General features: G+C 38.3%; 4 protein-coding genes across 4 annotated transcripts in view; 1 reads left to right on the top strand and 3 right to left on the bottom strand.

Moving 5' to 3' along the window:
- LOC134671333 (ribonuclease 3) overlaps positions 1 to 14220 on the bottom strand; it is a 36441-nt gene extending 22221 nt beyond the window's left edge. Inside the window, exons 1-4 of the mRNA XM_063529160.1 lie at positions 12880 to 14220; positions 11020 to 11098; positions 1848 to 2049; positions 248 to 389 (exon numbers count right to left, since the gene is read on the bottom strand). Of these exons, the coding sequence (XP_063385230.1) occupies positions 248 to 389; positions 1848 to 2049; positions 11020 to 11098; positions 12880 to 14168 (1712 nt within the window). The 5' untranslated portion in view covers positions 14169 to 14220. The remainder of the gene's footprint in view (positions 1 to 247; positions 390 to 1847; positions 2050 to 11019; positions 11099 to 12879) is intronic.
- Positions 1 to 27318, bottom strand: part of LOC134671307 (NEDD8-activating enzyme E1 regulatory subunit) — a 112014-nt gene that overhangs the window by 46114 nt on the left and 38582 nt on the right. The gene's annotated exons all lie outside the window — the stretch shown is intronic.
- LOC134671310 (mitochondrial tRNA-specific 2-thiouridylase 1) lies at positions 21185 to 22994 on the bottom strand. The gene is made up of 5 exons (XM_063529135.1): positions 22837 to 22994; positions 22390 to 22740; positions 22060 to 22286; positions 21645 to 21812; positions 21185 to 21488 (listed from the first exon to the last, which is right to left on the bottom strand). Exons 1-5 carry the CDS (start codon positions 22910 to 22912, stop codon positions 21189 to 21191), a joined length of 1122 nt encoding a protein of 373 aa, XP_063385205.1. The 5' UTR covers positions 22913 to 22994; the 3' UTR covers positions 21185 to 21188.
- LOC134671318 (proteasome subunit beta type-2) lies at positions 23255 to 26258 on the top strand. Its single transcript, XM_063529145.1, has 4 exons — positions 23255 to 23455; positions 23539 to 23732; positions 24158 to 24320; positions 26069 to 26258. Exons 1-4 carry the CDS (start codon positions 23350 to 23352, stop codon positions 26221 to 26223), a joined length of 618 nt encoding a protein of 205 aa, XP_063385215.1. The 5' UTR covers positions 23255 to 23349; the 3' UTR covers positions 26224 to 26258.

The following is a 27318-nucleotide window of genomic DNA, read 5'->3' as shown; positions in this document are numbered from 1 at the left end:
GTATTATTCGAGTTAACAAATACACCTATTAATATAGTTATTAATTTCGATTCGTTTCAACTGAACATAACATGGGATATCGTAAATTCACGCACCACTGTTTTTTGAGCAGTTTTTATGTAATTACCATAATACAGTTTCTATGTTTAATTTACCGTGTGTGCTATTTTTCGCTACCACATTATAAGATATAAAATAGTAAGTAAAGTTAGAAAACTAAATTAACAGCAATAAATATTAAACATACCACATTTCCGGGTGCAGCCTCCTCGGGTGGCTCTGCTTCCGCTGCAGCTCCACCATGATCCGGTCCGTGTAGCCCTGCAGCCCGTCTTCATCTAAACTCTCTTCACTCTCTGATGATGACGACGATGAACTCTTTTCATCCACTGCACGGAAAAACGATAAATAAAGGTTTTTTTAAATAAATGTTAATATGACATATATTGTGTATCTATACTATCTATGTTGACTAGTGACCCGCCGCGGCTTCGCACACAAAACCTTAACAAATTGTACACCTAAACCTTCCCAACAATTATTCTATTTAAAAAATAAAACATAAAAAAAATAAAAAAGCCTTTTTTATTCCTTAAACACATGTACAAACTATTTTTACACTAAATACTATTTTGTTTAATCTAGTAGTGTTAGGACCCCTTCCGGGTATAGGCCTCCTCCAACCTCTTCCACCGTTCTCGGTCTTGTGCCTCTGTGAACCAGTTGCTCGACACTCTCTCTATGTCGTCTGCCCAACGAGCACGGGGACGCCCAGATCCTCGTTTCCCACATGGTCCCTTCCAGGTAGTTAAACGCTTTGTCCATTTATCATCTGGCATTCTCGCGATGTGACCTGCCCACTGCCATTTGAGTCTTAATGAGTGCTCGAGAGCGTCAATTACTTTAGTTTTTTCTCGTATATTTTTGTGGCGTATTTTATCTATTACCTTAACTTTCAAAATTTTTCTTTCAATTGCTCTTTGACATGCTCTAATCTTGTGTTTAATGTAGCCTGTGTATTTCCACGTTTGACAGCCGTAGTTAAGTGTGGGAAGGAGACACGAATCTAGTACTTTTCTTTTTAAATGTAGTGGCAAGGCGCCTAGAAGTATATTTGCCATGCTCCAGAACTTTTTCCATGTTTTATTTACCCGCCTCTCTACATCTTCTGTGTTGTTATCCGGTCTGAATGATATTTGCTTCCCTAGGTAAATATACTCATTTACAAAGTCTAGCTTCATGTTTTCTATATATATTTCTTTTTTTACATGATTTGTCATTATTTTCGTTTTTTGAAGATTCATTTCGAGACCGATGTTTTTTTTATTTTATTCTATTGCTAGGTGAAAACCCCACGTAAACCCGTTCAGTAGTTTTTGAGTTTATCGCGAACATACATACATACACACAAACAGACGCGACGCCACTTTGTTTTGTAAGGTATAGTCAGTGGCGGATTTGCAGTCTTTGCCGCCCTAGGCCCCAAGCCTTGTAGCCGCCCCTTTCTCAGCATCAGCACCCATCATATTGACTACATTTAGATCAGGCAACTTAAATTCCCTCTATAAAGATACGTTATAGAGGGAAATGCTTGGGCATAGACTAGGAATCCTCTAGACCCAGTTTAGAGCAATTATTTCATGCAACCGATGATGCCAAAAACGCGGGGGTGCGCGGGACGAGGTGATCGAAGTCCCATGCCGTGATTGGAAAATAAGAAAAAGAGACAAAGCCCTCCAGGTGACGGGGTAGCCTGGAGTGATAGCCGCGTAAGCTGTAGCACGCCACTTTTTCTTAAGTATTATTAAGATCAAGATTATAGTTTAAAGTTTTTTTTATATACTCACATCTATGCTTGCACATTTTTGCCTTTGGCGCTTTCAGGGGAGGCAGCTCATCCACCTCGGGTCTAGCTTTCCTGCCTCTCTCAATCACTTTGGTGAAGAATGCGTCACATATCTTCTCTAGTTTTGGTGTCTGCTTCACACCACCTTCAGTTGGTATATAGTACAGTTCTGCTGGGGAGCTCCTGTACCACATTTTCGGGGTCTGAAATAGTATTAATGAATATTAAATGTATGATATAAATGGGGGGAATGGTAATCAAAACAAGTAATTATTATAGTTTATACTTTTGTTACAATAAAAATATTTGACATTGGATACTTTACCTATCTATATTGAATGGCAACCCCGGCTGTCAAACGATAAGCAGCTGATTTTGCTAGGTCCCTTGTAATTATTTTAATTTTAATGATATTTCATGTAATATTAGGCATTATAAGTGTGAATTAAATAGTTTTAACATTAAGTTTTATGTATACATAATAAGTGAAGTGCTTTAGTGGCGTTTACTAGTGTCTTGTTTTCAGATTTGTAGCCGTTACAGGTTATGAATTTGAAACCTGTTGTTCGCCTTTGAATCCTTTCTGGGTTTTTTTATCATTAATATTTACTAAGTGTGTTTATAATAAAGCGTTAATCATTGTACAGGGTTAGAACACAGTGTAGATACAGTCAATCGTCACTATTTCACGTAAGTACGTATCTAAATATCACTTAGCTTGAGTGAGCGATTCCTTGTTTATTTTTGGGTATAATTTCAATTGCAAAACTGTCTACAATGCTTACCCGCAGAGCAGCCGCAGCGGCTCGCCAGCAGGAGACTGATAAACTCCAACTTACCTTGCTGGAGTTGAAAATATCCAAGGAATCTTGTGCTCAATTGCTCAGTGAAAGGGAAGACAGTGAGAAGGAACTATTATTAGTACTTAATAGCAATGATAAGCTTAAAAAGGAACTGTGCTCATTAGAAGCTGACTACAATAATGTAAATTCAGAGCGGGCCCGGCTTCAGGAGACGGTTGACAGGTTCACTGAGTGTAGTGCTGCGTATGAGCAGGCCCTGAAGGACATCAACTCATTGGAGAGAGCACTGCACGACGCCCACGAACAAATCTATGAGCTACAGGAGGCCCAACACAATGCAGCAGCGGCACACTCTCAGAGCTTGTTCGAAGAACTGGTCCGGCCCGACTCTCAGTTGGTTGCCGCACCAATTGAAAACCTTTTGGCCACTACAGATTTAGCCTATCATACCACCACACCAAGGTTAGTAAATTGCAGCGGAAACAAACTAAAGAAATATATTAAATTAAATAGACTCATAAAAAAAAACCAGAACTTGTCAAAAATAAATAAATTGTTTTTTAAAAAATTGAGATTTTGTAAAATTAATGTTAATTTAGTGGATAAGTTAGATTTGTATTCTGCCCAGTTAGAAAATAGTCAATTGCAATATGAAACCGACACACAGACTTTGAAATTAAAAATTCAGAGTTTGGAGGACTCCATACAATCCTTAGAAACAATAAATGAGAGTTCTAAAAAGGTGATTAATGAATATTCTTTGGCCATGGATGATTTAATATCCCAGATTAAGCATAATTCAGAGCGGTTTGAGTCACTGACCAATGCCCAGTCATGTGCTTGTAAGCAAGTGACTGAACATTTGTCGACCAGTTTACTCGACCTAAGCCTGTGTGACGGTTTACCACAACAGCATGTAAATGATAATAGCTCCTTCCACACTACACAACAAAGCACACCTAAACCTAATGTTATTATGTATTCTGATGAAATTGGAAGCAATATGAGCTCATTTTTAAACTTTTACCTAAAGGGACTTAGTACAATCAGCAATTGCCTGCCTCACAGTAGCTTTGAAAATATCATAAAACAAATTTTAAATGACAGTAATATTAATTCTAAGACAACACTGCTTATCCTTATGGGGAATAGGGGTAATGTGAACAAAAATAATTTAGTTAAATACTTTGAACAGTTAAACTCACTTGCAGTGCATGAAATTATTTTTTTCACGTTCCCCTATTGTGAGCAAATGTCAGAGGCAGAAAACAACACTAGACATAAGTTAAATATATCTCTATATAATCTTTGTACATATAGTAGTAAGTTTAGCATAATTGACATTAACAAATTTGTTAGTAAATACCATATGCCTATGGTGTTTTTGAGTAAAGGCAAGTGTTGCCTTTCAAATTATTACAAAAGACAAATAGCTTTATCGCTATCCTATTTACTTGACATTTCTGCCAAGAATTTGGCAGATAATTCTGCTCCTATTGAGCAGCCTAGCATGAACTTGGAATTGGTTCCAGTCATAACCAATGATTTAATTGATTTAAACTAGCTGTTAAGACAAAGGATTCTGTCTCTGGCAATTTAGAATTAAATAAATATAATGAAAAATACTGCAAAAATGGAAAGTATATCCACCTGGTGCATCAAAATATTCAATGTATTAGAGGAAAAGATTTACAGATTGAACTTTTTTTGAATGATTTCAATATTGATATTTTATGCGTTACTGAACACTGGTTAAATAATAATGAATTAATGCCTCAATTTAATAATCACCAGGTGGGAAGTTCGTTCACCAGACTTAGTTCCATACATGGTGGGTCATTAATTATTTTAAATAGTCAGTTAAAATCTAAGGAACGTAAGGACATTGTATCCATGTCTGTTGAACGGACTATAGAACTAAGTGCAGTAGAATTGGAGCAATTTATTGTTGTCTGTGTGTATAGGCCGCCATTAAATAATTTTGAAATATTTGAAAGAACAATGGAATCTGTCCTACTTAAACTATCACCTTCTAGTAAGAAATTACTTATATGCGGCGACTTTAATATAAATATTTTGGAACATTCAACAATGTCTTGTAGATTGTTGAATCTTTTCAAATCGTTTAATCTCAACCACATGTTTATGGAGCCTACTAGAGTGACTGCTACTAGTGCCACCTGTATAGATAATATTTTCAGTGATATTTTTCCTATTACTAAAAAAGTTATCAGCAATTTAGAATCAGACCACTTAGGCCAATTAATGGTATTTGAGGCCTTAAGGAAAAATACATTGAGAAAACAAATTACTTTTGTACCAGTAACCTCGGACCGCGTGGAAAGAATGAAGCAAAGTCTAGTTCAGGCGCTACCCTTTTTGTCTTCCGATATGAGTCCTAATAGTATGTATAATTCATTCTTTCACACTTTTATGGAACATTATAACGCGATATTTACTTCAAAATCGGTCGTAGTTAGTGGTGCATCTGTTTTTAGTGAGTGGGCTAATGCGGACTTACATCAACGGAGACGTGAACTGTATGCTTTGTATGAGGAACGGCGGTTTAATACGAGTGATGAATTTAAAGAACATGTCAAGGAATATTCGAAGAAGTTTAAAATAGATTGTCATATAGCTAAGCGGAATTATCTAAGTCAGAAAATTAAAAATAGTCCGGACATTATTAAAGCAACTTGGAAAGTTATTAATGTGGAGACTGGTCGCTCGAAACACACAATGAAAGAACTGAAACTAAATATTGATAACAAAATTATAGATTCCAATTTAGAAGTAGCTACTGAATTTGAAAAATTTTTCACCGAGGTACCAGTATCCACAACTAAGGATTTAAATTCATCACCCTCATCTGCTGTTACATTATTAAAAGATAACGCTCCAGAGTGTTGTAGAGACCTTCATTTTGAACATGTTTGTACCTCAGATGTAATAAAGGCGTTTAAATCAATTAATGTCAAAAAAACGAATGACCTCTGGGGAGTCTCTGTCCATGCTGTCAAATCCTTAGTAGAAATTGTAGCGCCTGACTTGGTAATTATATTTAACAACAGTGTCGATTGCGGCGAGTTTCCTGATTTAATGAAACATAGTAAAATAACTCCTTTGTTTAAATCTGGTAGCAGCTCTGACCCCACTAACTTTAGACCGATATCTGTGCTACCAACATTCAGCAAGATTTTTGAAAAATTAGTTCTTTCACAATTAGTACGACATTTTAACGGCAATAATTTAATGCATAATAAGCAGTTTGGTTTCACACGGGGTCGCTCAACAACCGATGCTGGTGTTGAGCTAATTAACCTTTTGGCCGCCGGACCTAGTCCGCAAAGACGCTCACTCACACGCCAGAGCAAATTTTAAGTAAACAACTAATAAAAAGTTTAGGGATTGCAAATAGTGATATCGATATTTACAATTTATGATAAAAATCTTTTTAATTTAGCTTTGTTCTTATCCTGTTTTAATTTAATTCCAAATTGCCAAAATTAAACATATGTTTTACACCCGAAAATGTTTAAAATATAGGGATTTAACATAAAAAACAACCACTAAACAATGTCGATTCAAGACGTGATATCGCCGCACTAGGCTGTACGAGAAGTCTTTTATACAAGACAACGGCGCGCATGGACTGCCCGCAGTGCAGATCGACAAGGACTGTTTCCGCGCGGATCAAGTAATAATAGTCTCTAGGTCAACGGCGTAAGCGCTTGTCGGTACGTAAACTTTATTGGCGTAACGTTAAAGCTGCGCATCATGTGTCGATAAAGTCTATATACCGGAACTGTTTTAGTGAAAATTACACGTGGGTTGAATTTTTAATGAGTGAAGATATTATTCCGGAATTAGAATCTATCATTATAATTTCAGTTTGGTTTACATTAATATAGGTAAACTCTTATCAAAAAAACGTTCAACGACTTGTTATAAAAAAATTACACATTAACTTCAATGTTATAACAAAAAACTAAAGTCTGATAAACAGGTATGTCCCTGTACCACTCTTGTGCGAAGCGGTCGCTGCGGTGTATCCCTTCCCACTAAGCTATAAAATAACATCAATTATTTTTTTATTTATCTCTTCTGCAATTAAATAGTCCACAATCTACAAGGGCAAATTTACTTGTCTGACTGTAGTTTATAGAACTAAAGAAGCTGCCTGAACTTTAAATATAGTTATGCCTATCTGACTCTCGTTCTACGTATTCTAGTAAGTACTGTAGTGTCCGACCGAAACATGTTTTTTTGCCGAAACCGAAACCGAATGTTCGGCTTTGGCTCTAGTTTCGGCCGAAACCGAAACTTTTGTAGACTTGTTAAAATCGTTGAAAAAATGTCATACAACCCCTTTTATACACGTATTATGGGGCTGTCAACACCCAATATCCTTGAAATTGATGTTACTTAAGCAGTTTTTTAAGAAAATTACTAGAGTTAAACCAAGATAATTCTGCAACGATTTTGATAACACACGCTGTGCAAGTGTTATTTTAAACGTCAAAACTTCTATGAAATGATGAGGTATAAATAACATTTGCACTAGTTGCACTGAGTATGCTATCGAAATCATTGCAGAATTTTCTTGGTCTAACTCTATTCATTCACCAGTCAAGTTATTAACATGTACTCGTAGATACAGGGTCAACCAAAAAACCAACCAAAAACGCAAGCGCGAAATTTTTTGTTGACAATATCGCAAGGCCGGGTATCAATCTTCACCTTTTTTTTTTTGACGCAGGGGTAAATGCATTTAGGCATCTCACCCCCAAGGGGGAGGGGGTGGTATGTGGGACTCGCTCCTCCCATAACTCCCTCTGCTAAGCAGAGGGAGGGGAAGAGAATACCCACTAACATCCCCTGCGGCGTTGCCCGCGTTACCGTTATTGGGGGACGCCACGGGTTCGCAGACCATTCCATCGTCCCCCCGGCTACCCCGGTTAGTATACCGGGGGCACCCTCACTTCATTCGAGGGAAGGATCAGCAACGCACTGATCCTTCCCCCAGACGTCGAGAGGGCCCTTTAACGTGGGTCCCCAGCCCACAGGCCCTACTGGGGGAGTAGGCGATTGATATATTGTAACCGCCTACTCCCCATCCGTCTACGCCGGAGCGGGTGCGCATTTGCTCGCTCTTCGCGATCCCGTTCCGCTACCTCTTTTTTCTGCAAGACCTCTTCGCAGAATTTTGAGACGGCATCCCACGATCTCTCGCTGCTCAACATGCTAGACACCACACTGTGCAGAGAGAGATCATCCACCCCCAAAGTACCAATCTTCACCTGGGCCTAAAAGTCCGAAGTGCCCCAGTGAGGCGAACTTTCATGCGAAGTCAAAGCCGTGCTTGAGGCTTCAGGACTAGTAGTTGAGCACAGACTCCAACCAATGTCCATTGTATTAAAGAGCGAGACTGCAGGCCGAGCATGGCGCAGCGAGGCCAAAGGCTAAGCTGAAGTAGAGGACATGTGGAACATAAACCAATAGTAAATTGAGGTAAAATCACTCATTCACTCCGAAACAATTAGACAGTGTGCGTGTTATAGGTATTGACAGTCTCTTAAGACTGCGTCGAGCGTCCAGTGGCGCCCTCATTAGTGGAATTGTGTTTTATAATAAAGCAATTAATTTCTGTACCTATACATGAATCAGTGTAATATGTCATACGTATTAATATTGTTGTCCTACTTATTCCCCAACTTTTGGTCTTATTCCGAAGTATCATTTCGTAAGTTTCGGCCCGGCCGAAAGGTTCGGCCGTTTTTTGGCCGAAACCGAAACTACAGCCGAAACATGATTTTTTGGCCGAAACTGGCCGAAACCGAAACCGAACCTTCGGTCGGACACTAGTAAGTAGTTATACCTACTATTCGTTGAAAAAAATTGGCGATTAACAAGTGTTCAAATACTTAGATAAAAACATATTTCTGACTTTATATTTATTTTAAAAATTCCCATATCGAGTTAACATTCCCATCCCTAGCTGTCTTTTATACAAGACAACGGCGACGAGGAACATGAAAAATGTTGAAAATTGGAGCAGTTTTTTTAAATGCTTTATTATAAAAGAAGGGATTTATATAGCGGCTTAAAAAGCAAATAAATGAAAAAACAAAGACCTTAAATATGAACACGAGTGTAAATGAAATTGCAATTGTTATTATTTTCACATTAACTCAGTGGTTGAATTTGTGTCTTGTATACAAGACGACGGCGCCAGCGTATCGTTCTATCGTTGTCTTCTATACCGGACAACGGCGGTCAAAGGGTTAAGCATATTTTCGATGCCTGGGAGGAGTCACGGGATGCTTTAGGTGTCTTCTGTGATTTGTCTAAGGCGTTCGACTGCGTTTGTCATGAAACATTGATCAGGAAACTACACTATTATGGAGTTAGAGGATCGGCACTGAATTTACTTAAGTCCTACTTAAATGGTAGAATACAAAGGGTCGATGTGAGTGGACAGCGATCACCGGGGTCATTGGTCTCTATGGGTGTACCACAGGGGTCAATATTGGGGCCTTTCCTGTTCCTTATCTACATAAATGACTTGCCATTCCTTGTAAAGACCCACCATGACATAGTATTGTTTGCAGACGACACCTCACTTATTTTCAAAGTCAAACGACAGCAACAAGCGTACAATGATGTAAACGATTCTATTTCAAAGGTAGTAAATTGGTTCAATGTTAATAATTTATTGTTAAATGAGAAAAAGACTAAATGTATTCAGTTTGTCACTAGTAGTAACGTAAGGCATGTGCAAACAAGTGTCATTGTGAAGGATGAGGAATTGGAATTAGTTGATAGTACAGTTTTTCTTGGTATAACTTTAGATTCTAAACTTCAGTGGGGTCCCCATATTGCTACTCTTTCGAGTAGACTGAGTTCTGCAGCTTTTGCAGTGAGCAAAATCCGTCAGTTAACTGATGTGAAAACAGCTCGATTAGTATATTTTAGTTACTTCCATAGCATTATGGCATATGGTATTTTACTGTGGGGCGGTGCTTCAGAGATAAATACCATTTTTGTTCTGCAGAAGCGGGCTATTCGAGCAATATATAAATTGAACCATAGAGACTCACTTAGAGATAAATTCAAGGAAATTGACATAATGACAGTGCACTGTCAATATATTTATGAGAATATTCTGTATGTACATAAAAATATTGTTAATTTTAGGAAAAATTGTGACATTCATAATATTAATACTAGAAATAAACATAAGCTCGCAGTGCCCTTCACACGGCTCCATAAAATTAAAAAATCATTCATGGGTAATTGTGTAAGATTTTATAATAAACTTCCAAACCATATTACTGAATTATCAATTAATAAATTTAAAAATTATGTAAAGCGTAAACTTATTTCTAAAGCTTATTATACCACACAAGACTACATGAGTGATAAAACAACGTGGGATTAATGGTGACTCGAAATAGATAATTCAATGTATGTACTTCTTTGTTAAGTTTTATTGACATTTGTTATTAGATTTTATTCTAGAAACATTCTAGACTAGTATTTTTTATACAATTTTTTTTTATGTTTGACGATCTTTTTGTGAAATTCTTAGTATTAAATTTGATCTGTATAATAATCCAATATTACTATGGAATAATATTAACTTCAATAAATTGCTCTGATAATTAGCTTAAGATAATATATTATTATGTAAAACGTTCATAAGTGCTTGTTACTAGGCCTACATGAATAAAGTATTTTTGACTTTGACTTTGACTTTATCCTCTAGCGGCCCACCATACAAGGAAAATTGGCAATCGAATTTGAATCAACAGTATTAGAAAATAGAGTTGAATTTGTTTTGTTTTAAAATCGAACGAAACGAAATAAAATAAACTCTATTCCATTTCATTAAGATTTAAATTTCATTGGAGGTAATTTGTACTAGTATTAGGACATTGAACCCCAAGAGGCTATGATATCACATGTTGGTTATTAGCCGGGTCCACACAGACCCGGCTATTCATACAAATTTCGTAATGGAGGTAGATGTAGGATGTAGATAGGGGGCCGAGATTTTAGGGAGTAGCCTACATTGCCTTTACAGATAATATGACACTGACTTTATTACAAGCATAGAACATCCTACATCCAGAAAAGAAATCCCACTGTTTAACAAAACCACAGCCAATCAAATTGTCCCTCTCTCTTATTTGATTCTTATTCTTGTTCTCTAACACATGAGATGCATGATACATTTCTTTTTTCTTAGACTGCGCCTGCGCTACAACAATTGCTAGGAACAGTCTTGATCATTCAATGGTGGTAATTGGCTGCTTGAGTGAAATACCAGTTTCAAAATTTAAAAAAAAAATAGACAATAATGCTTACCTCTTCTTCTTCCTGTTTTTCTTTGGACCATTTCTCAATTTTCTCTATTAGGTCTTCTGAAGTCTGACAGTAATTTCTCCTAAAAAAGAATGAAATAAGTACATATAGGCCAAGAAATAAGAAGTTATAGAGGGAAATGCTAGGAACACAATTTTTGACTCCGTAACTTTGTTTGGACTAGTTAGGAGGTGAACATATCAAAAGTCCCCGGCCGTAGCCCCGGTGCTGGGGGGGAGAGGGGGGAAAGAAGGTCTCATTTTTCGGTTTTTCACTAATATCTTGGAAACTTTGCGTCTTAGCGACATGACTACTGAGACAAACCAAAAGCTGATAAAATTTGTTACAAGTTTTATTCAGTCAAAATTTTCGATATCTTGAATAGTTTTTGAGATGTCCGCTCTTGAAAGTTTATTTAGGGCTTTCAATTTTATCTTGATATCTACAGTAGTGAAGCTGCTAGGCCGTGTTTGGTATCATTTTCGTATAAATCGGGGGTGCTGAATTCATTTTTGGTATCACATTGACACCATTCCTAAGAAAAAACATATAAACTTTAAACAAATAACTTTTTTTTTTAATTCCTCTTCACGCTTAAACCGCTCAACCGATTTAATTGTAATTTGCTATACAGATATTTCGAGTCCCAAGACAGAACATAAGATACTTTTTATCTCAATAATCATCCTTTAAAGTTGTGAAATGGAGTATGGGGGGAATTCAACTTCGTCAACGAAACTGAATTCCTGAGGTTAATACTGCTTAAGGTAAGGTTTGAAGTCATGTTAGGTAACATTTTCATCTAAATCACAGATGCATACCATCCTAAATTTCACCTAAACCGGTTCAGCGGTTATTGACTCCCCATACAAACTTCCACCCCACTTTTCACATCCTCAAAAGATGCTTTTGGTTATAAAAATTATCCTATGTCCTGTGTCGAGACTGAAACTATTTCTATACCAAATTTCAACGAAATTGGTTCAGCGGTTTAAGCGTGAAGGGGGATTTAAAAAAATATATATTTTTAAATTTTGGTTTTACTTCGGAATAGTGTCAATGTGATACCATAAATGAATTCGGCACCCCTGATTTATACGAAAATGATACCAAACATGGCCTAACAGCATCACTGATGTAGATATCAAGATAAAATTAAAATCCCTAAATAAACTTTCAAGAGCGAGTATCTCAAAAACTATTCAAGATATCGAAAAACTAGACTAGATAAAACTTGTAACTAATTTTATGAGCTTTCGGTTTGTCTTAGTAGTCATGTCGCTAAGATGCAAAGTTTCCAAATTATCAATGAAAAACCGAAAAATTCGACCTTCTTACCCCCCTCTACCCCGCAGCACCGGGGCTACAGCCGGGGACTTTTGATATGTTCACCTCCAAACTAGTCTAAACAAAGTTACGGAGTCAAAAATTGTGTTCCTAGCATTTCCCTCTACAACGTTTTTTGATCATTCATTTCCTGACCTAATAAGGTACTATTATTGAATTTATTGACTATGCTAACTACTTAAGAGTACTTTTGTAAAAAAGGCAATGAATATTTGCAACTGTTTTACTGCTGAGAAAGTATGATGAAATTTAATTAAATTGGATAGCAATTTAGTCTGCATAAATCAATTTTTTTAAACATGCAGATACGTCTTCGAGCGATATTTCAAATTTTATATTAAAGGAAAAAAATGGAAATATTACGCTTCCTATTGCGACATTTACGAAAATTACGGATTGCAGAGGTTGCGGCCCTGCCGGAAACGTAATTTTTCAATTTTTTCTTTAATATAAAATTGAGTCTGCATAAATTGAAAATAATTAAGGGGAACCACTTCATAAAAATTCATAGCATACCTGTATTCTTCTAGAATCTTCTCTCTGTCGGTTAGTGGTTTCTTTGGCAAAGCCTCGTGCCGGGATCTCGGGGACCCATCCCTAGCATGGGTCCTGTATCGTGAATCTCTACTGGGCGACCTGAGGCTATGTCTATTGGGCGACCGATGACTGTATCTACTAGGCGACCTATGGCTGTGTCTGCTGGGTGATCTATGGCTGTATCTGCTAGGGGACCTATAGCTGTGTCTACTGGGTGACCTGTGGCTGTGCCTGCTGGGTGACCGGCCACCATGTCTACTAGGTGACCGGTGGCTATGTCTAGAAGGTGATCTCCTACTGTGACTGCTTTCTCTGTGATGAGATGGACTGTGCCGCCTTTCATGCTCATACCTCATTCTTTCCCTTTCATATTTTTCTCTATAATATCTTTCTTTTTCTAATTCTCTGTCTCTGTGACTACTTTCTCTATATCTATCTCTATCTCTGCTGCTCTCTCTATGTCTGTCTCTTTCCCTGTAGTCATCTCTGTCTCTGTGGCTATGTCTCGAAGGGCTCCGGCTGTGCCTGCTTCGACTGTAACTCGAGCTACTATGAGTAGGACTTGATTTGCGATGGCTTCCTTCCCTATAATCCCTTTCTCTGTCATGACTTTTATCTCTATGTCTTGGAGGTGAATCATATCTTGCTCTTGATGATGAAGAATGGATTTTGGAGTCATAATAAGCCCTATCACTAACTTTGGATGTTGTGGGAGTGTCTTGTTTTACTGACTTGGATTCATTTGAGTTGACCAATTTATCTTTTAGTGTTGGAGGTGGATTGGAAAAGTCTGGAGAGTGGAATGCTGCCCCTGTAGGTGGTGGAAATGGTGGTGGCACTGCAGGAGGAGGAAACGCCGTCACTGATGGCGGTGGTACGTTTAGTGGAGGTAAGTTAGTGATTGGTAATGGTGGAGGCTTGTCCAATGGGGGTAAAGGAGGTCTAGAATACGGTGGCGGGTGTTGGAAGAGCTGTGGCGGGAGCATAGACAGCTGCCCCAGAGGTGGCACCGACGGTGGAGGCACAGAAAGCTGAGGCGCCGTCGGTGGCGGCACGGAAAGCCGAGGGCCCGTCGGTGGTGGCATTGACAGCGGAGGCGCCACTGGGGGAGGTGCTGACGGTGGAGGCACAGACATTGGAGGCGCCGATGGTGGTGGCACAGACAGTGGAGGCGCCGACGGTGGAGGCATGGACATCGAGGGCACCGCCGGCGGAGGCATGTTCAACCGCGGCGGCGGCACACTATAATTCACGGGCGGTATAGGCATCTTTATAACTTAATACGCATTTTAAGCTTAGAGAATATATAGCTTTGGAAAAAAAAATTACTGATTAAATATTTTTTACATTCGCAGCATTTATTTTGATTTAGACATTTTTGCTGCCGAACCAAAGTGTTATAAGTGTGACAGCTGTGACACTTGTGACAGTGACATAGCGATGGGCGAGTCGAGTTATCTGATTCGAATAATCCGAATCAACCTACAGATGAGTTGATTCGAATCAAGACTATTGGCAATCCGAATCAACTCGGCCACTAAACTGACTGGTAACTTGGTATCCGATCCGCTGACTCGGCGAATGAATCGCCAATTCACCAACTCTCCGAGCCGAGTCAACGCTACGCTAAGGCCATTCAAAAATAAACCTTAATTCCATAGCCCGAAGGTTCTTTTTACAACAACTGCCGCTTGATTTGCCATCCCGAGTCGAGTTCACTGGTAGTATGGCCATTGAAAAATAAACCTTAATTCGGTGTCCTGAAGGTTCTGTTTACAACAACTGCCGCTTGACTCGTTTGCGGCTCCGCGGCCCGTGACCTTGTCGCGAACCACGCAAACCGTCGAGTCGAGTCAGTTCGAATTTCAACTCGGATCAGTGGCCGAATCGATTCGAATGATTCGAATCGAAAAAAAGTGGACTCGTCACATCGCTACAGTGACATTCAGGACAAAATGTTGCCATGCTAAGAGGTCGTAAAACTCGCACGCATACGCATTAGGACGGTCAGCCGCGCGGTTTACTGGGCTAAATCGAAGTTCGCAAATTGCGGGCATTTTTCTCTGTCAGTCTTATTACGCCTTCTTTGGAGTAAAAGAGAAAGATACCCGCAATTTCGGATTTTGGTTTTTGCGGTAGCTCCTCTGGTACATGCAGGTCAAGTCGCTTGAGCAATGGCCCTGCAGTTATAGTTTGGCAAGCCATTTCCGTCAGTAGGAAAAGGCTGCAAATTAAAAAAAAAATAGGTTTTGAAGGCTTGGTTTTACCATAGAATATCTAAATATTAGTGATGTACCGACTATTGATTTGGCCGACTAGCCGACTAATCGGCGCTCGAATGGCCGATTAGTCGGCCGACTAGTCGGCTAGTCGGCCTGTTAGAAAAATATTTTTTTTTCATTGTTGTCTATGCTCCTTCCTTATAAAAAGCTAGGTGACCATAGACTAATTCTCTTTTATATCAATCCCGCCTTTAGATGTAAGTCACCTGTGTCGTCCGTCCTAAATAATTTAATATTCAACTCTGAATTTACAGTCGTTGTGTAATCATAATATCATACCATGTACATGTGAATATAATAATAATTGTGCATGACAGAGGATTGTTTGATTTGTGTCCGCCACCATTAGAGAAAACCTTCCTGTGCATCCTGAACTTTGCTGAAAGGTTAGTGGTCCAGACAATAAAAGGTTACTGTTTTATCCCAGGAAGGGTTTAGAAATAAGAATAACAGGACCTGTGTGTATTCGTGTAGAATAAAACTTAATTGTTGTCGACTTGCACGATCACGCGGTGACATAACCTCAAACATCCTCAAAATGGCGGAACCACAGTCAAATCATTTTACTACTCATGCTACTTCAATTGAAAAGCTCAATGGTCTCGATAATTATTTATCCTGGAAATTTGCTGTAAAGATGATGCTGACGTTGGAAAGCCTGTGGGGCTGCGTCGACGGTACGGATACGGACGGCGGCAAGGACGCGAGAGCGCTGGCGCGCATCTGCCTGTCAGTTCAACCCAGCTTATATCAGTTAGTAAGAGACTGTACTACTTCTAAAGACGCCTGGAAGAAGCTCGCTGACGCCTTTGAAGATAAAGGACTTTACAGGAAAGTGCTCCTACTAAGACAATTACACAGAGTCGAGTACCACAATTTCTCCTGTATGTCTGAGTATATAGAAGGTGTGATGAAGCTCGTCGCCCAACTTTCTGATATAGGGAAGACTATTGAAGACGGTGAAGTAGCCGAAATATTGCTATCCGGATTGCCCGAAGAATACAATGTTCTAGTATCTGGTTTGGAAACTGCTGGATTAACAAACACACTTACTAGTGAGATCGTCCGTACACGTCTGTTACAAGAAGATCATCGAAAAAGCCACATTCAGAACAACAATGACACTTCGACAGCATATATGATTAAGAAGAAGAACACCAAGCTTTTCTGCTCATACTGCAAGCGTAATGGACATGTCGCCCGCAGATGTTTTAAGAGGAAACGTGAGGAAGCGAAGACAAATAAGGAAGATCACACTCTGTATGCTGCAGCCTACTCCGCTTGCACCTCGGAAGACTTCATCGTTGATAGTGGCGCAACGGTCCACCTGGCGGGAAATGAAGAACTCCTTCAAGAAACAAAAAAGAAGAAATGTTTGATATCCATTGCTAATGGAGAACAGCTTAGCAGTGAGCTTATAGGTAAAGTTCCTCTTAATAAGAAATCTTGTATAGATAATGTCGTTTTTGTGCCACAGCTGGCAAGTAATTTATTATCAGTTAATCAAATTACTGAAAAAAATTGCATTGTTGTTTTTGATAAAAATTCCTGTAAGATTTATAAAGAAAATTTATGTAAAATCACAGGCAACTGTTTCTTATCTGCTAATAAGTATAATGGGCTTTATAGACTTAAGTTGCAAGAGCAGCACATTCCCGAATTAGGTCACTCAGCGTCCCTTCACCCTAGGCAGGGACCACAGAGTGCCAACGCTGCTGTGCCTGCGCCAATGCATTTATGGCATAGACGTTTGGCGCACCTGCATCGCGACGCAATGTACGTACTGGGTGGTGATGGTAATCAGTGTGTTGGTGTCGTTTTTCAGCCTAAGGACGACTTGCCAAGCAGCTGCGTGCCGTGCCTTACTGGGAAGATGTCTGTGACATCTGTTCCCAGGCAAGGAAGCGGCCGTGCTGTCAAACCACTGGAGCTGATCCACAGTGACGTGTGTGGCCCGATGCAAGTCAGCACTTGGAATGGAGCCCGCTACTTGCTCACATTCACAGATGACTGCACTAGGAAAAGCTTCGGTTATCTCATGAAGAATAAGTCAGAAGTAAGTTCCCATTTTATTGATTTTAAAAATATGGTAGAAAAACAGACTGGGTTGCATATTAAAATCTTACGTAGTGATTGTGGTACAGAATATTGCAATAGTCATTTGTCAAGTTTTCTTAAACGTCATGGTATAATTCATCAAACGACTGTCCCTTATAACCCACACCAAAATGGTGTATCGGAGAGATTAAATTTAACAATTCTTTCAAAAGCTAGGGCTATGTTGCAGGAAAGTGGTTTGGATGATCGTTACTGGGGTGAAGCTGTGATGACAGCAATTTATTTAAAAAATAGGTCCCCTAGTAAATCATTATCAAATAAAATTCCTGAATGTGAGTGGACTGGGTCTAAGATTGATCTGAGTCATTTGCGCGTCTTTGGCTGCATAGCATATTCCCATGTACCACATCAGAAAAGGCGTAAACTTGACGCTAAGGCTAAACAATATATATTTGTTGGTTATGGTGAAACATGTAAAGGCTATAGATTAATTGATCCTAATAATCCTCACAGGGTAATTTACTCACGAAGTGTGGCTTTCTTAGAGGATAAATTTATGGATAAGACACCAGTTATAAGGCGGGATAAAGAGCATTTTATTATACATGATCAATTAAATTTTACCAATTTTAATAATAAATCTTGTGATATTTTACAGAATAATGAAAATTTGATTTTAAATAATATAAATAATGATCATGTAGTTAGTGATAACTGTGATACTAGTGTTAATGAGAACTGTGATATTAGTGATAAGTCTAACATAAGCTCTAAAAATGTTTCAGATGAGGGAGCAACGCCCAATGCGCAGTCTCCGCTCTCTGACCAGTACCTGTCGCTCGATGAAGATGGTGGTGATGAGGGTGATGTGAACCTGCACTCAGACACTCCATCCTCGCTGCCAGACCCATCACTTCGAGGAGGAGAGTCGACTTCACCGGTTGCTGCCGATGCGTCGACGTCTCGCCCCGTTCGCAGTACGAGAGGTATTTTCCCAGAGAGGTTTAATGATTTTGAACTGTTATCGCTATATGTCACTGATAGTTATGAAGAAGAACCACAAACATACTCCGAGGCTATCAATTCCCCTGAAAAACATGAATGGCTTACAGCCATGAGAATTGAACTTGATTCTATGGTTAAAAATAATGTATGGGAACTGGTAGACCGGCCTATGAATCAGAATGTTGTTAAAAATAAGTGGGTCTTTAAAAGAAAATTAGATACTGCGGGTAATCTTGTTAGATACAAAGCTCGTTTGGTTGCCTGTGGTTACAGTCAAAAGGAGGGTAAAGATTTTTCAGATATCTATGCACCAGTAGTAAGACATCAAACCCTCAGACTTTTGTTTAGCATTTCAAATCAGCTGGCACTACATATGGATCATATAGACGTCACAACCGCGTTTTTGAACGGTAATCTTGATGAAACGATCTATATGGAGCAACCAGCTGGTTTCAAAACTGATAAAAATAATAATAAAGTATGCTTATTAAGAAAAAGTATATACGGCTTGAAGCAAGCAAGTCGTATGTGGAATGTAAAGATTCATAAAGTGTTAAGTGAAAATGGCTATAAACAAAGTAAATGTGAGCCTTGTGTTTATGTTAAGAAAACCAAAGAGGAATATATCATCTTAGCATTATATGTGGATGATTTTTATGTATTTCATAACGGCTGCATTAATAAATTGCTCTCACTCTTAAAGACTAATTTTGACATTCGACATTTAGGAAAGTTGCAAAATTGTCTTGGTATGAAAGTAACTGTAACTAATAATACCACTGTATTAGATCAGTCGGACTACATAGGGCGGATTTTAACTAAATTTAATATGAGTAATTGCAAACCTGTATCTACTCCATTGCCAGTAAACTGCAAGCTAGATAAATCTGACAAGCCGTGTTTAGATGATAAAAAATATAAATACAGACAGCTTCTGGGGTCACTTATGTACTTATCAGTGTGCACCCGCCCGGATATATCTTACGCTTGCAGTCAGCTGAGTCAGTATAGTACATGTTTCGACGAAAGTCATTGGCGTGTTGCTAAACGGGTACTTAGATATTTAGCTGGAACAATAAATTATGGTCTTTGTTTTCAAAGAAGTAATAATTTAGATATTGTAGCTTATGCCGATAGTGATTGGGCAAATGACTTGTCGGATCGCAGATCTTATACTGGCTATGTTGTAAAAATTGGTGAAAATGTGATTAATTGGGAGGCTAAAAAGCAGAGATGTACAGCCCTATCAACATGTGAATCTGAGTATATTGCCATAAGTGATGTATGTAAAGATATATGCTTTGTTAAGAATTTCTTGTCAGAAATAATTGACAAACATTTTGATGTTACCATATATAATGACAATCAGAGTGCTCAGAAATTGTTATTAGTCAAAGAATATTCACATAAAAGAACTAAACATATTGATTTGCGATACCATTATGTTAAACAGCTGATACAGGATAAGAAAATCAATGTTATGTATTTACCGACAGATAAAATGCTTGCTGATATATTTACTAAGCCTTTGTGTATTGAAAAACATACATGTTTTGTAAAGGGTTTAAAATTGAAATGTATCGAATGTTAGTGCATTCATTCACATTTGAAATTTTGTTTCTTCCTTTATTTATTTTATTAACATGTATGTACCTGTATATCACGGAGCTTTTTATTACAGGAGCATATAAGGAGGAGTGTTAGAAAAATATTTTTTTTTCATTGTTGTCTATGCTCCTTCCTTATAAAAAGCTAGGTGACCATAGACTAATTCTCTTTTATATCAATCCCGCCTTTAGATGTAAGTCACCTGTGTCGTCCGTCCTAAATAATTTAATATTCAACTCTGAATTTACAGTCGTTGTGTAATCATAATATCATACCATGTACATGTGAATATAATAATAATTGTGCATGACAGAGGATTGTTTGATTTGTGTCCGCCACCATTAGAGAAAACCTTCCTGTGCATCCTGAACTTTGCTGAAACGGCCAGATCATTAGTTTCGTATAAGTTCAGGTGAAAAAAAAATTGTTTTGCTCTTTTGGTTGCGCTATTCATATTAGCTTGGCTAAAAGGTGTTCTCTACAGGTTCAAAGACCTATCACAAGTATCCTCGTTCAATTTCTGTCTTTCTTTTATTTTGCGATCCTGAGCAGACCGTCAGTAGGTACCTACAACATGTAGGAGGTATTTCCAAGGCTTCATTTCTCGTACGTAGTTGCTAGTTAAGAACCTATCCCCTGTGGTCAGCGTCTTTACGAGCAACGTGCCCTGTTTATAAGTCTCTAAATTCTGCAATAACATTTATAGTTCCCCATGTCTCCACCATTAAAAAAAACTGAATTATAATAAAATCCTTTAAGTATAAAACTTGGCCATGAAATCACACGAGATTCAGTTGAGGTCGACCTGAGGAAAACTCCAGCCCACCACCATACGATAACGATCAAACGGTCAATTATATGAACAAAAGTTTTCACACTCTGAATAGGTATTTTGGTAAAATAGACATAAAACATATGGTAAATATTGACTGTTGATTTCTTTTTTTCTTCCACTAATAAAGTGCCGACTAATCGGCCATTTTTGCCGACTAGTCGCCGACTAATCGCCGACTACAAATGTGGCCGGATAGTCGGCTTTCCCGACTAGTCGGCGACTAGTCGGTACATCCCTACTAAATATCGCACCTTTTTCTACTGGTTTGCCAGAGCATACATAGTGCAACTGTCGAGGAGTGTGTTATGTGTTGGTTTTGTGCGCCTGGGCATTCGCGATTTAGACATCTTTCGCATGAGTAGAAGATAATATATTGGTCAACTACGGCCAATCTAGGACGCATTTATGCAGGAAAATGAGATTGATGTGTGTAGCACACCGAGACTACACATAATAAACACGTCATATTAACAAAACATTTATAATTTATTTTTACGGTATCAATAAATTAAATTGTGACAAATATCTTTAATTTTTGCACTTCCAAGACATTCACCGTTTTTGTAGAGAACACCAAATTGGCCCTCTGTAAGCGCACGTAACTTGTTGTCGAGTAAAATCGTCAAACCCTCAGCATACTTCACAACTCTGCAGCTAACCAATGGCTTAGTGTGCTGAAACCTAAAATAACATTTCAGGACATTGTTATTTGATAATTCTGTAGGCTCTTTATGTATCCAATGTGGTAATCCCGTTATGCATAAATGATTCCAAAGTGCTGGGTGCTTAGTTCCTGGGACCTAAAAATGATGTAGAAGATATTTAGTAATGACTACCAAGTTCGTTAATTAATTTAATAATACAAATGCATTCATGAATTATAGAATCTTTTTTAGCACAGACTAATTTGATTGTACTGAATACAGCCTTAATTGTATAGACTCTAAAACACTTACAACATAAATGTTATTCGTTTTTAGATCCTTTTGAAATATGAAGTAGGCATCTTTCCAATTGGCAAGGCAGCATCTCTGTCCAACAGTCCATTTGTGAAGGCCCCCATGTTCACCCACGGTTTGTCCTGTGTCTATGTCTATGAAAAGGCCTTCCCTTTTCTGAATATACTGGAAATTTAAATTGTGTATTAGTCACCATAATAAAAACTAAATTTTGTCAGACATCTTAAGGAAATGAAATTATAGACATTTTATTTTCATTTCTTTAGAGACATTTTAAATGACAGAATCTTTAATTTGTAGCATTTTTTCAATAGATGAACTTGAGTCCATACTTGAGCGAAAAAGAGACTTTATAGTATATACCTAAGTTACAAGTCCCTGGTTAAAATGAACAAACAATATGCAGACTCACTTCTTCAATAAAATCCTGAAATCTTCTTTTCCCAATGAAGCAAATCCCTGTACTATCCTTCTTGTTGGCCACATTTAGCAGTCCTTCTGCTTTGGCTATTTTTCTCACCTCGGACTTTAGTAAAGGGGCTAATGGAAACATGCATTTCCGTAAGGAAAACTGCTTTACTTGTGACAAAAAAAACGTTTGGTCCTTAAACTTGTCTGCTGGTTGTAATAATCTGACACCTAGAAACAAAACAGAAATAAAATAAAATATGTGTTTGTAAAATGATATAGCACCAATTGGTATCCAAAATTATAGCATAATTAAATATGGAGTAAGATATACCTTCATTTTCATTATATTTTTCTAAGAATGGTCCGAAAGAAGTATTCGCATAGTGACCAGTGGCAATAGCATCAACTCCTAAATTATTCCTGCAATGTTCAAAAAAGCTGTCAAATTTAATGTATCTGTTGCATAGAATATCAGGATTAGGGGTCAGTCCTGTCTCATATTCCTTTAGCAATACAGTGAACACTTCGTTCCAATACTCCTTAATGAAATACACTCTATGCAACGGAATTTCTAGCTTACGGCATACAAAGGTCGCATCTTCAAAATCTCTTTCATCTGAGCAAAACCCAGCTTCGTAATTGTTGTCCCAGTTACGCATGAACACTCCTTCGATTTGGAAACCTGAACAAAGATTCACATTTGTGTTTTAATTGAATATTATTGCAACTGCCTAAATCAGACCAAATTCAACACTTCGTATTTATTGCAAACCCTTACCTGCTCGTTTAAGGAGTAATGCAGCCACTGCGCTGTCTACGCCACCAGACATTCCTATTGCTACTTTTCGAAACATATTTGTAATCTTAAAGACGAAATCAAGTTTTTTATTTCGAGATTAAATTTTTATAACCTCCAAGTTACCATTGTATTTTTGAAATACATATGATTATGACATTTCTCAATTTGCTATAAAAACATATTGCATATCGGAAGGACCAACATAACAGCGATAATATTTTCTGTCTGTTTCTCGGCAAGGATGAGCATTTCATGAGCATTTGCTGTATAATCTGTGGTAGATGATGATTGTTAGTTTGAGTAACTGAGAAAACCGCTGGGAAATATTTTATTTTTAAAAATACTGGCAGCACTTCTGATGAACAAGCAAAAATTAAAAAAAAGAAACAAGCTAAAATGATTTGACACTTTCAACTACTTCAAATAGGTTATTGTCAAGCGGTTTGAGGATTTTTAGAATTCGATACATTTTCTTATAATTTACTAATTAAAATGTCGAACATTAATTTACAATGTTTAATGGGCATACAGTGCAATGATTTCGTTATGATAGCCGCCGATCAATCGAACAGTCACAGTATTATGGTCATGAAAGATGGTGAGTTTGCGGTTTTTGTTGTCTTGTTTTTAATGTAAAACCTAATGCATAAAAGTACTATAAACGTGTATTGTTTCTTGTAGACGAAGACAAGATTCACAGAATATCCGATAAGTTAGTTATGGGCGTAATCGGCGATTCTGGAGACACCACTCAGTTCGCCGAATATATCGCGAAGAATATCCAACTGTATAAGATGCGCAATGGCTACGAGCTCGGCCCCACCGCAGCCGCGAACTTTACTCGCCGGAACTTGGCTGAATACCTCAGGAGCAGGGTAAATAGTTCATTTAATGTTTTAAATTTTCGGGAGTAGGTATTAAAGTCGGATCACATTAACACTTTCGCAACCGGGCAAAAAACGGTGCACTACCCCAGAAACCGGTCGTCTATATCTGCGTACAAAAGAACACGCTGGGCGGGTTGTCCGGCATCTGAGCAAACATTACGAGTGCCTACCAGGCGGGTTCTCGGTAGTCAGTGTTAAGTTTTCATGCCAAGTACTACATTGTACTACATCAAGTATGGAACTAATAAGGATATGTATGCATTCTTACTGCGAAGTTAGCATGGTCAGTGTCTAACATCTTGCCCTTACTTCAGCCACCACAATTATGGACAGTTGTTAAACTGTGCATTTTTTTTATTAATTTAAAATGTTTAATTTTCTGTGATAATAATAATAATCATATACTATTACAGACCCCATACTTTGTGAATCTGTTGATGGGAGGGTATGACAAGGAGAATGGTCCGGAGCTCTACTTCATGGATTACCTGGCATCCAGTGTGAAGGTGCCTTTTGCTGCTCACGGCTATGGTGGCTTCCTCAGTGTCAGCATTATGGACCGTTACCACAAACCAGGTAAACTGATATACATACACTTATCTTGAATTCACCACAAATTACCATAAATAACTGGAAGGGCTTAATGAAATGTCATCTTAAATAAAATCTTCATCTTAAATTTTCGCACAGCCTCTTTGATGTAGTATTGTACTACTTATAGAAAAATGCAAGTATCACTACTAAGTGCACTTACATTTTCATCTTCAACTTTATTATGTGTTTGTGTAATTTTATTCATTCACTTACCACTTTAACCCTTTGACCGCCGTTGTCCGGTATAGAAGACAACGATAGACCGATACGCTGGCGCCGTCGTCTTGTATACAAGACAGATATTCAACCACTGAGTTAATGTGAAAATAATAACAATTGCAATTTCATTTACACTCGTGTTCATATTTAAGGTCTTTGTTTTTTCATTTATTTGCTTTTTAAGCCGCTATATAAATACCTTCTTTTATAATAAGGCATTTAAAAAAATTGCTCCAATTTTCAAAATTTTTATGTTTCTCGTCGCCGTTGTCTTGTATAAAAGACAGCTAGGGATGGGAATGTTAACTCGATATGGGAATTTTTAAAGTAAATATAAAGTCAGAAATATGTTTTTATCTAAGTATTTGAACACTTGTTAATCGCCAATTTTTTTCAACGAACAGTAGGTAACTACTTACTAGAATACGTAGAACGAGAGTCAGATAGGCATAACTATATTTAAAGTTCAGGCAGCTTCTTTGGCTCTATAAAGTAGAGTCAGACAAGTAAATTTGCCCTTGTAGATTGTGGACTATTTAATTGCAGAAGAGATAAATAAAAATAATAATTGATGTTATTTTATAGCTTAGTGGGAAGGGATACACCGCAGCGACCGCTTCGCACAAGAGTGGTACAGGGACATACCTGTTTATCAGACTTTAGTTTTTTGTTATAACATTGAAGTTAATGTGTAATTTTTTAATAACAAGTCGTTGAACGTTTTTTTGATAAGAGTTTACCTATAGATTAATGTAAACCAAACTGAAATTATAATGATAGATTCTAATTCCGGAATAATATCTTTCACTCATTAAAAATTCAACCCACGTGTAATTTTCACTAAAACAGTTCCGGTATATTGACTTTATCGACACATGATGCGCAGCTTTAACGTTACGCCAATAAAGTTTACGTACCAACAAGCGCTTACGCCGTTGACCTAGAGACTATTATTACTTGATCCGCGCGGAAACAGTCCTTGTCAGTCTGCACTGCGGGCAGTCCATGCGCGCCGTTGTCTTGTATAAAAGACTTCTCGTACAGCCTAGTGCGGCGATATCACGTCTTGAATCGACATTGTTTAGTGGTTGTTTTTTATGTTAAATCCCTATATTTTAAACATTTTCGGGTGCAAAATATATGTTTAATTTTGGCAATTTGGAATGAAATTAAAACAGGATAAGAACAAAGCTAAATTAAAAAGATTTTTACCATAAATTGTAAATATCGATATCACTATTTGCAATCCCTAAACTTTTTATTAGTTGTTTACTTAAAATTTGCTCTGGCGTGTGAGTGAGCGTCTTTGCGGACTAGGTCCGGCGGCCAAAAGGAGTCCTAAAAATTCTGTGTAAGAAAAAAATACAAAAAGATGTTATATTTGCCACATTATAATTATAGTGTGCCCTATAAGGGGTTATATGCAAGATCTGGCCATTATAGTGATTATAAAAATTTGCAGCAATTGTGGTATTATGAATCCATTTTAATTACCAAATCCTTTGTTTCAGATGCAACTGAACAAGAAGCTTATGACATCCTGAAGAAGTGTGTAGCAGAGGTCCACAAGAGGTTGTTTGTGAGCCTGCCCAACTTCCAAGTGACTGTGGTCAACAGAGATGGCATCAAGACCCTACCTACCATCAATGCTGCCTCAATGAAGTAATTTGGTGTATTGTAAGAATAAAGGATTTTTCTCAATTATTTGTTTTCCTTATCCTTCTGCACTTGACCAGGAAAATTGGTGATATAAAAATTTATGAGGGTCAAGTGTATTACAGATGTCGAGAAGGAAGCCTGAGGTGGTACACTGATGGCTCCAAATCCGGATCTGAAGTAGGCTGCGGAGTATACGGTGAAGCGCCTAGGAAAAGTATCAGCTTAAACCTAGGACGTTTTTGCTCTATATTCCAGGCAGAGGTATACGCCATTCTGGAATGTGCGTCAATCAATCTGCAAAGCAACTACGGCAACCATACTATCTATATCCATTCGGATAGCCAGGCGGCACTCTTAGCCCTAACCTCCGATGTCACCACATCGAGGCTGGTTGAGAACTGCAGGCAACTATTGAACAACCTTGGAGCCAGGAACAAGGTTGTTCTACGTTGGGTCCCGGGGCATGCGGGTGTCGTAGGAAACGAGAAGGCCGACGAACTCGCGCGAGCAGGGGCTAAGGGGAAGAACTACAGTCCTGAGCCCTTTTGTGGTATCCCCAAAAGCCTAACGCGGCTCACCCTAAAGACCTACTGTCACTACAAAACCATTAAACTCTGGAGAGAAACAACAGGTTTGAACCATTCCAAAGCGCTTATCAAGGCCTTCAGCAAAAAGGCGTCCTCGAACGCCTTAGCGCTGTCTAGGAACCAACTGCGCAACTTGGTAAGGGTGCTTTACCGGGCACTGCGGCCTAAATAAGCACATGCACACCATGGGGAAACGTGACATAGGGTGGTGCAGACTCTGCATGGAGGCAGAGGAGACGCCCTTACACATCCTCACAGAGTGCCCTTGCCTAATGCGTACTCGTGACCTAATCTTGGGCGGACACATATTACGCCCGGAGGAGGTAAAGTCTCTCGAAACCAAAAAGATCCTGCAGCTATTTGAAGTTGCAGGGTTGGATCGAGAGTTGTAGTAGGTGGCGATCACAATAGATCAGGAATGGTCGCAGTGATACATAGGCTTTGGAGCCTTATATAGCCCCTAATAAAGAAGAAGAAGAAGATCACAGATGTCGTATATCAGAACTACATAACAT

Source organism: Cydia fagiglandana, chromosome 15 (assembly GCF_963556715.1).
Source record: "Cydia fagiglandana chromosome 15, ilCydFagi1.1, whole genome shotgun sequence".
Lineage (NCBI taxonomy): Eukaryota > Metazoa > Arthropoda > Insecta > Lepidoptera > Tortricidae > Cydia > Cydia fagiglandana.
This window is presented reverse-complemented; position numbering and strand designations above follow the sequence as displayed.

Bases quoted from the DNA above. Each gene is read 5' to 3' on its own strand.
- LOC134671310 (XM_063529135.1), bottom strand. From the start codon at position 22,912: ATGTTTCGAAAAGTAGCAATAGGAATGTCTGGTGGCGTAGACAGCGCA. The intron at 21,813-22,059 runs GTGAGTCTGCAT...TTAAATTTCCAG, and splicing joins TTCAGGATTTTATTGAAGAA to TATATTCAGAAAAGGGAAGG. The intron at 21,489-21,644 runs GTAAGTGTTTTA...CATCATTTTTAG, and splicing joins AAACGAATAACATTTATGTT to GTCCCAGGAACTAAGCACCC.
- LOC134671318 (XM_063529145.1), top strand. From the start codon at position 23,350: ATGTCGAACATTAATTTACAATGTTTAATGGGCATACAGTGCAATGAT. The intron at 23,456-23,538 runs GTGAGTTTGCGG...TGTTTCTTGTAG, and splicing joins TATTATGGTCATGAAAGATG to ACGAAGACAAGATTCACAGA. The intron at 24,321-26,068 runs GTAAACTGATAT...CCTTTGTTTCAG, and splicing joins GGACCGTTACCACAAACCAG to ATGCAACTGAACAAGAAGCT.